Source organism: Scyliorhinus torazame, chromosome 20 (genome assembly GCF_047496885.1).
Source record: "Scyliorhinus torazame isolate Kashiwa2021f chromosome 20, sScyTor2.1, whole genome shotgun sequence".
Classification (NCBI taxonomy): domain Eukaryota; kingdom Metazoa; phylum Chordata; class Chondrichthyes; order Carcharhiniformes; family Scyliorhinidae; genus Scyliorhinus; species Scyliorhinus torazame.
Genome location: NC_092726.1, coordinates 8,172,946 through 8,187,950, shown reverse-complemented (window position 1 = coordinate 8,187,950; position 15,005 = coordinate 8,172,946). Strand labels below are relative to the sequence as shown.

The following is a 15,005-nucleotide window of genomic DNA, read 5'->3' as shown; positions in this document are numbered from 1 at the left end:
TGGTGTGAATTTTAATACTTCACTTTTAAAATACAAAGTTCAAGTTGTCGTGGTCCGCAGTGATGTCCACGTCAGCAGCAGCCATTGGCCGGTAGTCAAGTTCGCTGATCCGAGAGAATCTTCACGCTGATACTGACGCCAATAATCTGCCTCAAAGCCTCCGTTAGTCAATGACTCTACCATCCGCTGCACTGCCCAGAGGTCATCCAAGTGTAACTGATGACCCCTCCCTCCCTCCTTCCTTCCTTATTTCTCCTCTGGTGATCCACAGGTCTATGGTACCTTGCTCTGTCTCAATTCAATACATCGTCTGTATGTCCACAGAAGTGAGCAAAGCCAATTGAGGACAGATCTTGTTCTATATTATCCTGACAGGCTGCACTGATGCCTGTTCTATGTGGGTGTTGGCAGTTTTAAACACTGTTCTCTATGTCAGTAAAGGACAGCAGTAGTGCCACCTGTACCAGCCTCCCAAACAGGCGCCGGAATGTGGCGACTAGAGGCTTTTCACAGTAACTTCATTTGAAGCCTACTTGTGACGAGAAGCGATTTTCATTTTCCACTGTAGTTATGGACATGATCAGCAGGGCAAGATGTCAGCCTAGAGAAGGTAGTTTTACACCAGCATTGTTAAATATTGGCGATAAGATATAGTTTTAAGTAGGTTTAATTTAGTGTTTCTGTGTCAGGATGGGTAAACCTAGGGGGGAATATCTCTCTCAGCTTTGCTGGAATAATTTAAAACAATTATTTAAAACAATTGTGGAAATGGTTGGCTGGAACTCGGAGTTTTTGTAAAAAAAACTTTCAGACAAAGGAATCGTAACGGTAGACGTGCTTAACCCATACAGGAATTGTGGATGGAAGTTGCTGAGAGACGGCATTGTTTCAAAGAAGATTTGAAAGTGTGACTTTTGAAAGTGGGATTGGAAGCTGGAGTTCAGTCAGATAAGGTTGCTCACGGGATGAAGAAGACATATGGTTGGGGGCGGGTGGGGGGGGGGTGGGTTCGAGGAGCAATCCACAGACGTCCACTTGGGTTCAGAGTGGAAGGTGCGTCTGACCACAGCCTGCCGGCGTGTTTGAAGGGACTGTGTGTCAGTGAGATCATTATAGCCAAAGACACCCTTTGTAACCCATATTCTAGAATTTTAAAAAATTAAATAAATTAATTCTGACACGTGAATAAGAGTATCAAAAATAGACATAACCTATGATGGTCTTTGGGAAAGAGCCAAAGGATTAAAACTGCGAGGCAGGCAGCAGAAATGGCAGAGGTGTTGGAATTGGGTCTTACACACAGTTGCAGTGTGATGGCTGAAGGAAATTACTGGGAAGACCAGACACTTTAAAACAGGACAAGCCAGTGGGGTTTATTGAAGTGGCAAAATAGCCCATGGTTCCAGCTGAAGAGGAACAAAGCAGCGTACAATCTGTTCACGGGTTGATTTATCAGAAGGTGTCAGTTAAATTAAACCTACTTAAAACTATACCTTTTTTAAAATAAATATATTTTGTGGGGTATTATAATAACAATAACACAAACATAAACATGGTACAATAAGCATTTCCATCCCCATCACATTCTTCACACCCCCACCAATAAAGCAACAGTCTGGCCTCGTTGAGTAGGATCCGTCTCTGGGCTACCAGGGAGGCAAAGGCCAGGACGTCGGCCTCTTTCGCCCCTTGGACTCCCGGCTCTTCCGACACTCCAAAGATCGCCACCTCTGGACTCTGCACCACCCGCCTCTGCACCACCATTGCCTCAGCAAACCCTACCAGAGCTCTCTAAGCTTCGGGCATGCCCAAAACACGTGGACATGATTTGCCGGACTTCCAGCGCACCTCGCACACCTGTCCTCTATCCTGAAAAGCCTGCTCATCCGGGCCACTGACATGTGTGCCCGGTGGACCACCTTGAACTGTATCAGGCTAAGCCTGGCACATGATGAGGATGTGTTAACCCTGCTTAAGGCATCCGCCCATAGACTCTCCTCTATCTCTCCCCCTAGCTCGTCTTCCCACTTGCCCTTTAGGTCCTTTATCAGAGTTTTCTCCGACTCCATAAGTTCTTTGTAGATATCTGAAACCTTCCCCCCCTCCCACCCATGTTCTGGAAACTACCCTGGTCTGTATCCCCCATGGTGTCAGGAGCGAGAAGGTCGGAACCTGCCTTCTCAAAAAGTCTCGTACCTGCAGATATCTAAGCCCATTCCCTGCTGGCAATTCAAATTATACAGCTGGATCACAGGTGGGAGTGCTGTGGAATGTAGTTGAAAAGCCTGTGGAGAGTCAGAGAACTGAGGTGTTGTAAGAAGCATATCCTGGGGTGTTTGCAGACTGTGGTAACAAGATCACAAAGTCACAGGTTGAGACAGGAGGAGGAGAAATCGAGTAAAGACAGGGTGGCTGAGCTTCAGTTATCAGAAACTATCTTGGACCAGATGGTTGATAAAACAGAAGAGCAGCTGGAGGATGAAGCCGATATCTTCAGTTCAGAAAAGTTGGTAGAATTGCAACAGAAAGATTCAGAGATAAAGCGGTTTTGTCAGAAAGCCTACACAGAAGTAGAATCTGATATTACACCAGAGTGTTATTCCATTAGAAATAATGTATCAATGAGGAAGTGGAGACCGTTACATATTCAGGCAGAAGACAAATGGGCAGAAGCTCATCCCACAAGTTTCCTCCCACAAGTCCCGAAAGACGCGCTGTTGGGTAAGTTGGACATTCTGAATTCTCCGTCTGTGTACCCGAACAGGCGCCGGAATGTGGCGACTCGGGGCTTTTCATTGCAGTGTTAATGGAAGCCTCCTTGTGACACTAATAAATATTATTCCTTGGGTCCCACGTGATTGCGTGGGACCCCTTCCTATGGGAAAAAGTGGGAATCAGTATTTGTTGACCATAATGGATGTGTGTATTAGTTTCTGGAGGCCATTCTATTTTATACTGTTGGCAATGCAGGATGCACCTAATGAACCCACTAAATTCAGTCCATTGGAATTGAGATTTAGTCATAAGGTGAGAGGACCATTTCAATTAATTGAGCAGAAATTGGGGCAGCACGGTGATGCACTGCTGCCTCACGGCACCGAAGACCCAGGTTCGATCCTGGCTCTGGGTCACTGTCCGTGTGGAGTTTGCACATTCTCCCCGTGTCTGCGTGGGTTTCGCCCCCACAACCCAAAGATGTGCAGGGTAGGTGGATTGGCCGCGCTAAATTGCCCCTTAAATGGAAAAAATTAATTGGATACTCTAAATTTTTTTTTTTTAATTGAGCCGAAATTTGTGACTCAGCAGTCTGACACGGCAAGGTTGGACTGTCTGTCAATAGGGCTGGTCATTTAACGAAAGAGCATGAAAAAATTGTCACAGCGTGTGATGAAAAAGACGTTGTGTGGTGAGGCGGTGTGCATCATCGGACCAGGTGACCATGGCGATATCTTGGTATATCTGATATATTATGCTGAGACTATCTGCTCCTTTTATTCTGTCATTGTTTATGCGTTGGGAGATACCGACCTCAATGGAGACGGGCAGGTTGAAACATAAATCATTTATTGTTAATCCAGGACTATATACACATCCCAGGTACGGCCAGTCAGGGTGCTGTCTACGCCCAGTCTCCACAGTCTACTGCCATGTAACTCTCTACGTCATACCGTGGCTGGTACTGTTCACCAATTCCACTTTGCCAATACCCCACAGCCAATCTCCACCCCGCACACTGAACTGGGCCCACCTCCAATGTCGGATCTACCAGATGCGGAGTGTGGTCCAACGATCGTGGAGTATTCCGCCTTCCTCACCCCAGGCAGAAGCGACGTCCACACCATGGACAAGGCGGGGAATGTTGGTTTTACAAACTATTCTCTGTGTCATTAAGGGACAGCAGCATTGTTATTGGTGTTTTTCCACAATCAGCAGAGCAAGGGTTGGTGAGCCAAGGTATGACGTGGAGAGTTACATGGTGGAGACTGTGGAGACTGCAACTGTACTGCCCGTACCTGGCATCTGTGCATAGTTCTGGATTAACTATAAATGGTAAATGTTTAAACCTGCACATCTCCAAAAGGAAGGAATGTGTAGGGACAACGTGTCCAGATACAGTGTGAGTGCTTCCCATCAATTTCTCCCAAGGCTGACTCAGCTTCAATTTCTTTCCCTCCCCTTGTCCTCTCTGTCTGGCTCTGGGTTCTGGTCAGTGAATCATTCTTTATCCGTGAAGGCATTCAGCACTCAATCTCCCAAAGACCAATGGGTCTCCTATCCACATGGACTTACTCAGACGTTCTCACACACACTCTCTCTGCAGTGTGTCCACACACACTCACACACTCTCTCTCGCTCTCCCTGTCACACTCTTTTATATTCTCAATTCGACTCTCTTGTCCCTCACTGGCCTGCACACTGACACACACACAAACATTTCTTGTTGAAATGATAGATGAGATTTAAGAATTGAACCACTGTGAGATATCTTTACTGTGATATACATGTTTCATGGAGAAAGAGACCTCCCCCATTCTCACTTTGTACTTTGATCTGCCATGATTATGATGCTTTTCTTATTTCCCAACCATGGCAGACACCGTACATTTGATGGAAGAATCATTCTTCAGATGGACCCTGTAGAGACAGTTCTGACGGTCAAAAACTGCGATACAGTCCTCTGAGTAACCAGCTGGACGTCCATACCTGCCGATACAGAGGAAAACGGCATCAGAAACACCCCGGCGGTAATGATCACAGTTCTCCTGTACAGTTTCACTGGACAATTTCACCAGCGACTCCGATCAAGTGAACAACCAGAATTGAGAAAATGTCTTCTTTACCCACAGTGCACCAGTAGCCCCTGAGAAGACAATCACAGAGAGGCAAATACACAGGATGGATTTGTCATGGGGCATCTCCAACCTTACTCCATCTTCACTCTTCCTTCATTTCCACACTCTCTCCATCTCCACCCTCTCTCCGTCCCCACCCTCCCTCCGTCTCCACCCTCCCTCCGTCTCTAACCTCCCTCCGTCTCCACACGCCCTCCATCCCCACCCTCCCTCCGTCTCCACCCTCCCTCCGTCCCCACCCTCCCTCCGTCTCCACCCTCACTCCGTCCCCACCCTCCCTCCGTCTCCACCCTCTCTCCGTCCCCACCCTCCCTCCGTCTCCACCCTCCCTCCGTCTCCACCCTCCCTCCGTCTCCACCCTCCCTCCGTCTCCACCCTCCCTCCGTCCCCACCCTCCCTCCATCTCCGCCGTCTCCATCTCTTCATCTGGTCATTCTCTACACTTCATCTATTCACTCTCTTCATCTACCCTCCCTTTCCATCTTCACTCCCTCTTCCTCGGCGCTCTCTCCTGATCTCCACCATCTCTTCCTCCACACATTCTGTAGTTCCACACCCTCTTTTTTGAATATAAATTTAGAGTACCCAGTTCATTTTTTCCAATTAAGGGGCAACTTAACGTGGCCAATCCACCTACCCTGCACATCTTTGGGCTGTGGGGGCGAAACCCACGCAGACACGGGGAGAATGTGCAAACTCCACACGGACAGTGACCCGGGGCCGGGATCGAACCTGGGACCTCGGCGCCGTGAGGCAGCAGCGCTAACCCACTGCGCCACCGTGCTGCCCGACACTCTAAGATTCACCAGTTCCACACACGTATGTCATGGTAACTGACCATGGACATGTTTTGCAAACCCTTACAGTTCTTTGGAAATGGGAATGACGTGTTTTAAGAAGATAGGGGATGTGGTCTTCTGTCTCCGCGAGCTAACAGAATGACCTCACCAGAGGGAGTGTGTTTAACGTGACCCAGTCTTGGTTTGCCTTTTGCCTGTGAGCAGAGCTCTGACCCCTTCATTCACAATAAATGTTCCCACGTTCCGAGTCTCAACGTGTGGGCCCAGAACGTGGGAACGCAATCCCTTCTGTGTGACTTCTTTCTGCGATGAGAACTGCACGTCAGCACCTCCAGGTCTGGCTGTTACATCGAACCCACTTTGTGCTTTAATAAGGAGGACCAAGGCAGGATCACATAACAGACTGGCTCCAGGTGGAGTAGCAGAGAATCACTTACATTGTGCAACATGACATTAATTCAACGGAGCACGCACACCTCACGCAGTCAGTGTTATTCCAGGATTCACCAGCTGCATGCCAAGTGCCATCAACGTCATCTCTACATGTCTTTGTTACTGGAGCAAGAGTGAGTGAGCGAGAGAGAGAGAAAGAGAGGGAGAGAGAGAGAAAGAGAGAGAGAGGTTAGTCTGTCACTGTCACATCAAAGTCTGAAGAAGTATAATGGGGTAACTTTGATCTTTGTGCTTTGGAAGGATTGCCTGGGCAGCTGGATCGGTTTAATGTCCATCACCGGTCTCTCTGGACCTGGGAAGAGCAGGTTCCTTTTCCAAGAGGGTCTGTCCCTGAGAGTTTGACCGCGTGAATCTCGGAACGCGAAGGCAGGTGTGAAGAGGGCTGTCTCTCACGCGCTCCTGGCTGCCTCCTTCTGGATGGGCATGGGTTAAAGGTCAGGGGCCGAATGGGCCGGAGGGGCGTTTCCGTGGTTACCACAATGAGCCCTCGGCCTGTCTGCAGGCCGCGTCCTCGCTTGTATTCGACAGCCAAGCTGCGGCCCCTGGAGCAGGAGCTCGCTAGTTTGGCCAGGCGGAATATTGGCCCACTCCTCCTTGGATCCTCGAGGAAGAGGAGAGCGTGAAAGTCAATCCCATGTGGCTCGCAGCATTTATGTTGATGCTCCCCCGCCCCCCCCCCGCCCCACACCCCACATCCCCCTCCCAGACAGAGTGTTGAGATTCAAAAGGTTCAGGTCTTACTTTCAGTTGGGACTGGCTGAGGAACCCTGTAGCAGGATGATTCTCCATAGCGCACAGCCAGGAGCAGAAGAGCAACGCACACCAAGAACTTCTGTCGGGTGGGTGTCAGGAGGGAGGTGGGGGAATAATTGGAGAACATGTTGAAGAGTTCAGTCTGGTCAATCATATCAAGGTCAGATGTGAAAGATTAAAAAAAATGTTCATCAGCTGAACCATTCCTTACTCAGCAATAACCTCTCACGGACGCTCAGTTTGGGCTCCGTCAGGGTCACTCAGCTCCTGACCTCATTACAGCCTTGGTTCAAACATGGACAAAAGAGCTGAATGCCAGAGGTGAGGTGACAGTGACTGCCCTCGACACCAAGGCAGCATTTGACCGAGTTTGGCATCAAGGAGCCCGAGCTAAGCTGGAGTCAGTGGGAATCAGGGGGGAAACTCTCCACTGGTTGGAGTCATACCCGGCACAAAGGAAGATGGTTGTGGTGGTTGGAGGTCAATCATCTCCGCTGCAGGACATCACTGCAGGAGTTCCTCAGGGTATGTCCTAGGCCCAACCATCTTCAGCTGCTTCATCAATGACCCCCCTTCCATCATAAGAACATAAGAACTAGGAACAGGAGTAGGCCATCTGGCCCCTCGAGCCTGCTCCACCATTCAATGAGATCATGGCTGATCTTTTGTGGACTCAGCTCCACTTTCCGGCCCAAACACCATAACCCTTAATCCCTTTATTCTTCAAAAAGCTATCTATCTTTATCTTAAAAATATTTATACAATTGCAGCATAACCTCGCTAGTCTGAAATTCCATCTCTCTAACAATGAAGGACAAAATTCCATTTGCCTTTTTTTTATTTTTTAAATATGTTTCTTCAAATTTTCCAACAAAATTTTTAACAAACCCCCCCCCCCCCCCCCCCATAACAACAAGAAAGAAACACAACAGTCAAAAATTATACAAAACTTATACATTGGGTTTCCCCATATACAGTAACCCCCCCATATAACATTCAAAGGTACCCATAGGTACCCACCCGAATCTCCCCCCCCCCCCCCCCCCACTCCCCCTCCCTTGGGTTGCTGCTGCTGCTGACCTCCTCCTAACGCTCCGCGAGATAGTCTAGGAACGGTTGCCACCGCCTGAAGAACCCTTGCACAGACCCTCGTAAGGCAAACTCTATCCTCTCCTGCTTAATGAACCCTGCCATGTCATTTATCCAGGCTTCCACACTGGGGGACCTCGCGTCCTTCCATAATAACAAGATCCTCCGCCGGGCTACCAGGGACGCAAAGGCCAGGATACCGGCCTCTTTCGTCTCCTGCACTCCCGGCTCGTCCGTTACCCCAAATAGTGCCAACGCCCAGCTCGTCTTGACCTGGACTTTCACCACCTTGGACATAGTCCTCGCGAAACCCCTCCAGAACCCATCCAGTGCCGGGCACGACCAGAACATGTGGACGTGATTCGCCGGGCTTCCCGAGCACCTCCCATATCTGTCCTCCACCCCAAAGAACCTACTCAACCTCGCCCCTGTCATATGCGCTCTGTGAGTAACCTTGAATTGTATTAGGCTGAGCCTGGCACAAGAGGAGGAAGAATTAACCCTACTCAGGGCATCAGCCCACAGACCCTCATCTATCTCCTCCCCAAGCTCCTCCTCCCACTTGCCCTTTAACTCCTCTACCAAGGCCTCCTCCTCTTCTTTCAGCTCCTGGTAGATCGCCAAAACCCTGCCTTCTTTTACTATCTGTTTTTATATTCTGAGCAAGTTTACTCTCATAATCTATCTTTCTCTTCTTTATAGCTTTTTAGTAGCTTTCTATTGCCCCCTAAAGATTTCCCAGTCCTCTAGTCTCCCACTAATCTTTGCTACTTTGTATGTTTTTTCCTTCAATTTGATACTCTCCCTTATTTCCTTAGATATCCACGGTCGATTTTCCCTCTTTTTACCGTCCTTCCTTTTTGTTGGTATAAACCTTTGCTGAGCACTGTGAAAAATCACTTGGACGGTTCTCCACTGTTCCTCAACTGTTTCACCATAAAGTCTTTGCTCCCAGTCTACCTCAGCTAGTTCTTCTCTCATCCCATTGTAATCTCCTTTGTTTAAGCACAAAACACTAATATTTGATTTTACCTTCTCACCCTCCATCTGTATTTTAAATTCCACCATATTGTGATCACTCCTTCCGAGAGGATCCCTAACTATGAGATCCTGAATCAATCCTGTCTCATTACACAGGACCAGATCTAGGACCGCTTGTTCCCTCGTAGGTTCCATTACATATTGTTCAAGGAAACTATCGCGGATACATTCTGTAAACTCCTCCTCAAGGCTGCCTTGACCAACCTGGTTAAACCAATCGACATGTAGATTAAAATCCCCCATGATAACTGCTGTACAATTTCTACATGCATCAGTTATTTCTTTGTTTATTGCCTGCCCCACCATAATGTTACGATTTGGTGTTACTGGACTACTCCTATCAGTGACTTTTTCGCCTTACTATTCCTGATTTCCACCCAAATGGATTCAACCTTAACCTCCATAGCACCGATGTCATCCCTTGCTATTGCCCGGATGTCATCCTTAAATAACAGAGCTACACCACCTCCCTTACCATCCACTCTGTCCTTCCGAATAGTTTGATACCCTCGGATATTTAACTCCCAGTCGTGACCATCCTTTAACCATGTTTCAGTAATGGCCACAAAATCATAGTCATTCACGATGATTTGCGGCATCAACTCATTTACCTTATTCCGAATACTACGAGCATTCAGGTAAAGTACACTTATGTTGGCTTTTTTTACCTCTGTTCTGAATCTTAACACCTCGATCAGTAACATCTCATAAGTTATATTTCCTCTTAACTTTTCTCCTAATTTTCCTTGTCGTTGAACCCACATCTTCATGTAACAACCTCGCTTACCATTAATGTTTTCACTTCCCGTTTTATTCCTTTCAGTATTGCTGGTCCTATTCACTGAGCTCCCCTCAGTCACTGTACCTTGTACTGTCGCCCTTTTTGATTTTTGGCTATGGCTTCTCTGCCTTACACTTTCCCCCTTCCTGCCTTTTGTTTCTGTCCCTGTTTTACTACCTTCCAACTTCCTGCATCGGTTCCCATCCCCCTGCGACATTAGTTTAAACCCTCCCCACCAGCTCTAGCAAACCCCCCCCCCCAGGACATCGGTTCCAGTCCTGCCCAGGTGCAGACCGTCCGGTTTGTACTGGTCCCACCTCCCCCAGAACCGGTTCCAATGCCCCAGGAATTTGAATCCCTCCCTCTTGCACCATATCCCGAGCCACGCAGTTATCCTATCTATCCTGACATTCCTACTCGAACTAGCTCGTGGCACTGGTAGCAATCCTGAGATTACTACCTTTGAGGTCCTACTTTATAGTTTAACTCCTAACTCCCTGAATTCAGCTTGTAGGACCTCGTCCCGTTTTTTACCGATATCGTTGGTGCCTATGTGCACCACGACAGCTGGCTGTTCACCCTGCCCCCCCCCCCCCCCACCGAATGTCCTGCAGCCGCTCTGAGACATCCTTGACCCTTGCACCAGGGAGGCAACATACCATCCTGGAGTCTCGATTGCGTCCGCAGAACCGCCTGTCTATTCCCCTTACGATTGAGTCCCCTATCACTATAGCCCTGCATTCTTCTTCCTGCCCAGCTGCGCAGCAGAACCAGCCACGGTGCCATGAACCTGGCTGCTGCTGCCTTCCCCTGGTGAGCCATCTCCCTCAACAGTATCCAAAGCGGTATATCTGTTTTGCAGGGAATGACCGCAGGGGACACCTGCACTGCCTTCCTACTCTTGCTCTGTCTTTTGGTCACCCATTTTCTATCTCCCTCAGTACCTTTCACCTGCGGTGTGACCAACTCGCTAAACGTGCTATCCACGACGTCCTCAGCATCGCGGATGCTCCAAAGTGAGTCCATCCGCAGCTCCAGAGCCGTCAAGCGGTCTAACAGAAGCTGCAACTGGACACACTTCTTGCACGTGAAGGAGTCAGGGACAGTGGACGTGTCCCTGAGCTCCCACATCGCACACGAGGAGCATGACACGGGTCAGAGATCTCCTGCCATGTCGTAAACCTTCAGTTAACTTCAACAATTTCAATTTCCCAAAAATAAATAAATAAACAACGAAGAAAAAATAAATAAATATACCAATGAAAAGAAAACAGAAAAGCTACTTACCAGTCACTTCCCAGGGATAAAAAGCACTTCCTCCCCACCCAGCTTCGAATTCCCACCTAGATTCAAATTCCCAAACTCACTCTTGGTTCTGTCTCACTCTGGCTGTGTCTTCTCTGGCTCACTGGGAGAACTCACTGGGAGTGAGTTTACAAGTTGCTCTTTTTAAATTGGCTTGAGTTGACTCCCCTCCCCCACCTGCTTTTAGGTCAAGGTAGATTTACAGTGACTGACACTTAACTGCCAACCAGTTATGTGAGTGGGTGGGGCAGCCCTTGTTAACCTACACTGCACAATTCTAGCTTTATTTAAATTAATATAAACTTCAGAAATTTAAAAGGAGCGGCCTTACTGATTTGATTTGATTCAATTCCCACCTAGATTCAAATTCCCAAACTCACTTTTGGTTCGAAAGGTCAGAAGTGGGGGTGTTTGCGGACGATACTGAAGCAGTCCCTGTCCAAATGCAGCAAGACCTGGACAATATCCAGGCTCGGGCTGACAAGTGGCAAGTTACCATCGCGTCACACAAGTGCCAGGCAATGACCATCTCCTACAAGCGAGGATCTAACCACTGCCCCTTGACATTCAATGGCATTACCATCGCTGAATCTCCCACAGTCAACATCCTGGGGGTTACCATTGATCAGAAACTGAACTGGACCCAGCCACATTAATACTGTGGCTCCCAGAGCAGGCCAGAGGCTCAGAATCCGACAGCGAGTAACTCACCTCCTGACCCCCCAAAGCCTGTCCACCATCTACAAGGCACAAGTCAGGAGTGTGATGGCATACTCTCCACTTGCCTGGATGAGCGCAGCTCCAACAACATAGAACATAGAATTTACAGAGCAGAAGGAGGCCATTCGGCCCATCGAGTCTGCACCGGCTCTTGGAAAGAGCACCCTACCCAAGGTCAACACCGCCACCCTATCCCCATAACCCAGTAACCCCACCCACCACTAAGGGCAATTTTGGACACTAAGGGCAATTTATCATGGCCAATCCACCTAACCTGCACATCTTTGGACTGTGGGAGGAAACCGGAGCACCCGGAGGAAACCCACGCACACACGGGGAGGATGTGCAGACTCCGCACAGACAGTGACCCAAGCCAGAATCGAACCTGGGACCCTGGCGCTGTGAAGCAATTGTGCTATCCACAAGGCTACCGTGCTGCCCCAAATGAAAGTGGAGAATGTGGGCATCGATCCCACTACCTCTCACATGCTAAGCAAGCGCTCTACCATTTGAGCTAATTCCCCCAATTTGTTTTTAATAATAATAACCCTTTATTGTCACAAGTATGAAGTTACTGTGAAAAGCCCCTCGTCACTCAAGAAGCTCGACACCATCCAGGACAAAGCAGCCCCGCTTGATTGCTCCCCCTTCCACAAACATTCAAACCCTCCACCATCAATGAACAGCGGCAGCCGTGTGTACCATCTACAGGATGCACTGCAGCAACTCACCAAGGTTCCTTAGACAGCACCTTCCAAACACACGGCCACTTCCATCTCGAAGGACAAGGGCAACAGATGCCTGGGAACCCCACCACCTGGAGGTTCCCCTCCAAGTCACTCACCCCCCCGGTTGGAAATATATCAGCCGTTCCTTCACTGTTGCTGGGGCAACATCCTGGAACCCGCTCCCTAACAGCACAGTGGCTGTACCTACACTGCTGCGACTGCAGCGGTTCAAGAAGGTAACTCACCACCACCTTCTGAAGGGCAACTAGGGATGGGCAATAAATGCTGGCCCAGTCCGGCGACACCCACGCCCCGTAAATGGCACAACCATCTCCGGACAAAGGAAAACCTTCGCAGCTCACCATCTCCCACCGTAGTGCCAGTGGCCAAAGGATTAGCAATGGGAACACAATGGTTTCAACAAAGCGACAGTCAGTTAAATCAACCCAACAACATACCTTCTCCTGCCGTGCAGGCCTCACTCTGGAAAGATGGGGGGGACATTCTGCAATCAGCCAACCACCCGGAGGAAGGAACACTCTGGTTGCCTCAGGAGTCTGGACACTGGACACATGGAAAACCCATAATGGTGCTGTTATCTTGGTCGATCCCTGAACACTCTTCTATTCTCCTGATCTCTCATTCACTGCGTGGGTCTGCAAGGGTGGATGTTGCACAACACCTCACGCATGCGCACACCTGTGTCCACGTGTGTGTGTGTGTTGGGGGGGGGGGGGTTCTGTGTCATTGAGGATTGGAACATTTTCAAATTTAAGATTGGGGAAATCAGCCACCATTTACAGAGAGAGGAATGCAAATAAAGGAGAACACGGTTCTGTTTTGGGAGATTGCCAACGTCAGGCCAGTTGGAGCTGACACCCCCTGCTGCCCATGTTATTCAGTTTACAGTAATTCCCAATCCGATAGAAGCTGTCACTCAGAGCGTTGCTCAATAAACCACCCAGAGACAATTGGATAGACTTGGAGTCCATTTCTCAATCCCCATGTCACAAGCTCACCACCGTGACCAAAACCAATTGTCCACCTTGAGGACGCACACGGTGATATCTCAGCTCAGAGCCTCCACCGGATCGGACGCAGGACGTGACATGTCTATTGAGACATCAGCATTCCTGGGAGCGACTCCCAATCCTCCAGAATTGCAATGGAGAGTCCAGGAATGGGTTTCTGGAACCCACGGATAAACCGTGAAATAATGTTGTTGCGGATGCCAGAAGAAGTCAGCTGTGTTTATATCTGTGGGCATTAGGAATTAGAGCTAGCTTTAAGTTTAATTTACACTTCTCATTTGTAGGTTTGAAAGGTGAAGGCTGGGGTGGTTTCATTGTGAAGAGGAGGCAGCAGGTCCTGGTCAGGTTCACAGCAAAGATCCCTTCGTTCTACCTGAACCGTCTCCCTGAACACCTGAGATCAGAAGGAGAGACCTTGCTGCACCAATCTGAGATCTCCATATTTAATAACATCATTCTTGGCATGTGGATAGCGCAGGCTGGATCCAAATTTATTCTCAATCCCGAACGGTCCGTGACAAGGTGGTGGGTGAGCTGCCTTCCTGAGCCGCTGCAGTCCCTGTGGTGTAGGTACACCCACTGTGCTGTTAGGGAGGGAGTTCCAGGATTCTGACCCAGCGACAGTGAAGGAACGGCGACATATTCCCAAGTCAGGATGGGCTGCGAATTCCCTGCATTTATTGTCCTTCTTCCTCGGGGCCTGGAAGGGACTGCTGAACGTTGTCAATGAGCTGGTTAATTAATGCTCACCAATAACTGCTTCAGGACATGGGACATTGCTGTCTCCTGGTCTCCCGTCTCTGGGAGCACGAGAAGGTGTTTCCCACTCCGTAATCCCTCAATTACAGGGTCTTCACTCGGGAGCAGGTTTGGGAGTATTTCAGAGACATGGAACCACATATTGTGTGTTCCAACTGTGACTGCCAACTCCCGGTTCCTCCTGCTGACTGTGTCTAATTCCCAAGCTGTAAAGTGACTCGTTTACCCAAACAATCCATTGTTATCAATGTTGAGAACACCCTGGAACAAATCCAAATCTTAATGCAGGTAACCTCACCAAGAAAATGTTCCCAGATCAATAATCCCTCATCAGTATAATCTTACTCAGACACACACACACACACATACCATACTCAGCCCAACGATACACCTTTGCTGTCACGGAGAGAGTGATTTCTGTTCTGTTCTGTCGGGTGGTGTGAATTTTAATACTTCACTTTTAAAATACAAAGTTCAAGTTGTCGTGGTCCGCAGTGATGTCCACGTCAGCAGCAGCCATTGGCCGGTAGTCAAGTTCGCTGATCCGAGAGAATCTTCACGCTGGAGGAACCTTCCAATCTGAGCTGGGTGTGAGCCGGGGTGAGGGTGGGGAGAAAGTCATTGACCATCACTGGTTTAGTGAGGTCAGAGCTCCAGCCACTGACTGCTGCTGATGTCAATGTCACTGGCCA

At 48.9% G+C, this 15,005-nt stretch overlaps 1 protein-coding gene across 4 annotated transcripts; it reads right to left on the bottom strand.

The window, feature by feature from the left end:
• Positions 1 to 4,473: 4,473 nt before the first annotated feature.
• On the bottom strand, positions 4,474 to 14,761 carry LOC140396848 (beta-microseminoprotein-like). 4 transcript variants are annotated; one of them, XR_011936641.1, is made up of 4 exons: positions 14,683 to 14,761; positions 6,848 to 6,938; positions 6,091 to 6,208; positions 4,474 to 4,704 (listed from the first exon to the last, which is right to left on the bottom strand). XR_011936641.1 is itself a non-coding variant. In XM_072485623.1 (4 exons), exons 1-4 carry the CDS (start codon positions 9,014 to 9,016, stop codon positions 4,575 to 4,577), a joined length of 375 nt encoding a protein of 124 aa, XP_072341724.1. In that variant the 5' UTR covers positions 9,017 to 9,041; the 3' UTR covers positions 4,474 to 4,574. The 4 variants fall into 4 exon arrangements, 1 of the variants encoding a protein (XP_072341724.1); XR_011936642.1 differs by lacking the exon at positions 14,683 to 14,761 and adding an exon at positions 11,058 to 11,170; XR_011936643.1 differs by lacking the exon at positions 14,683 to 14,761 and adding an exon at positions 9,777 to 9,841.
• Positions 14,762 to 15,005: the final 244 nt, after the last annotated feature.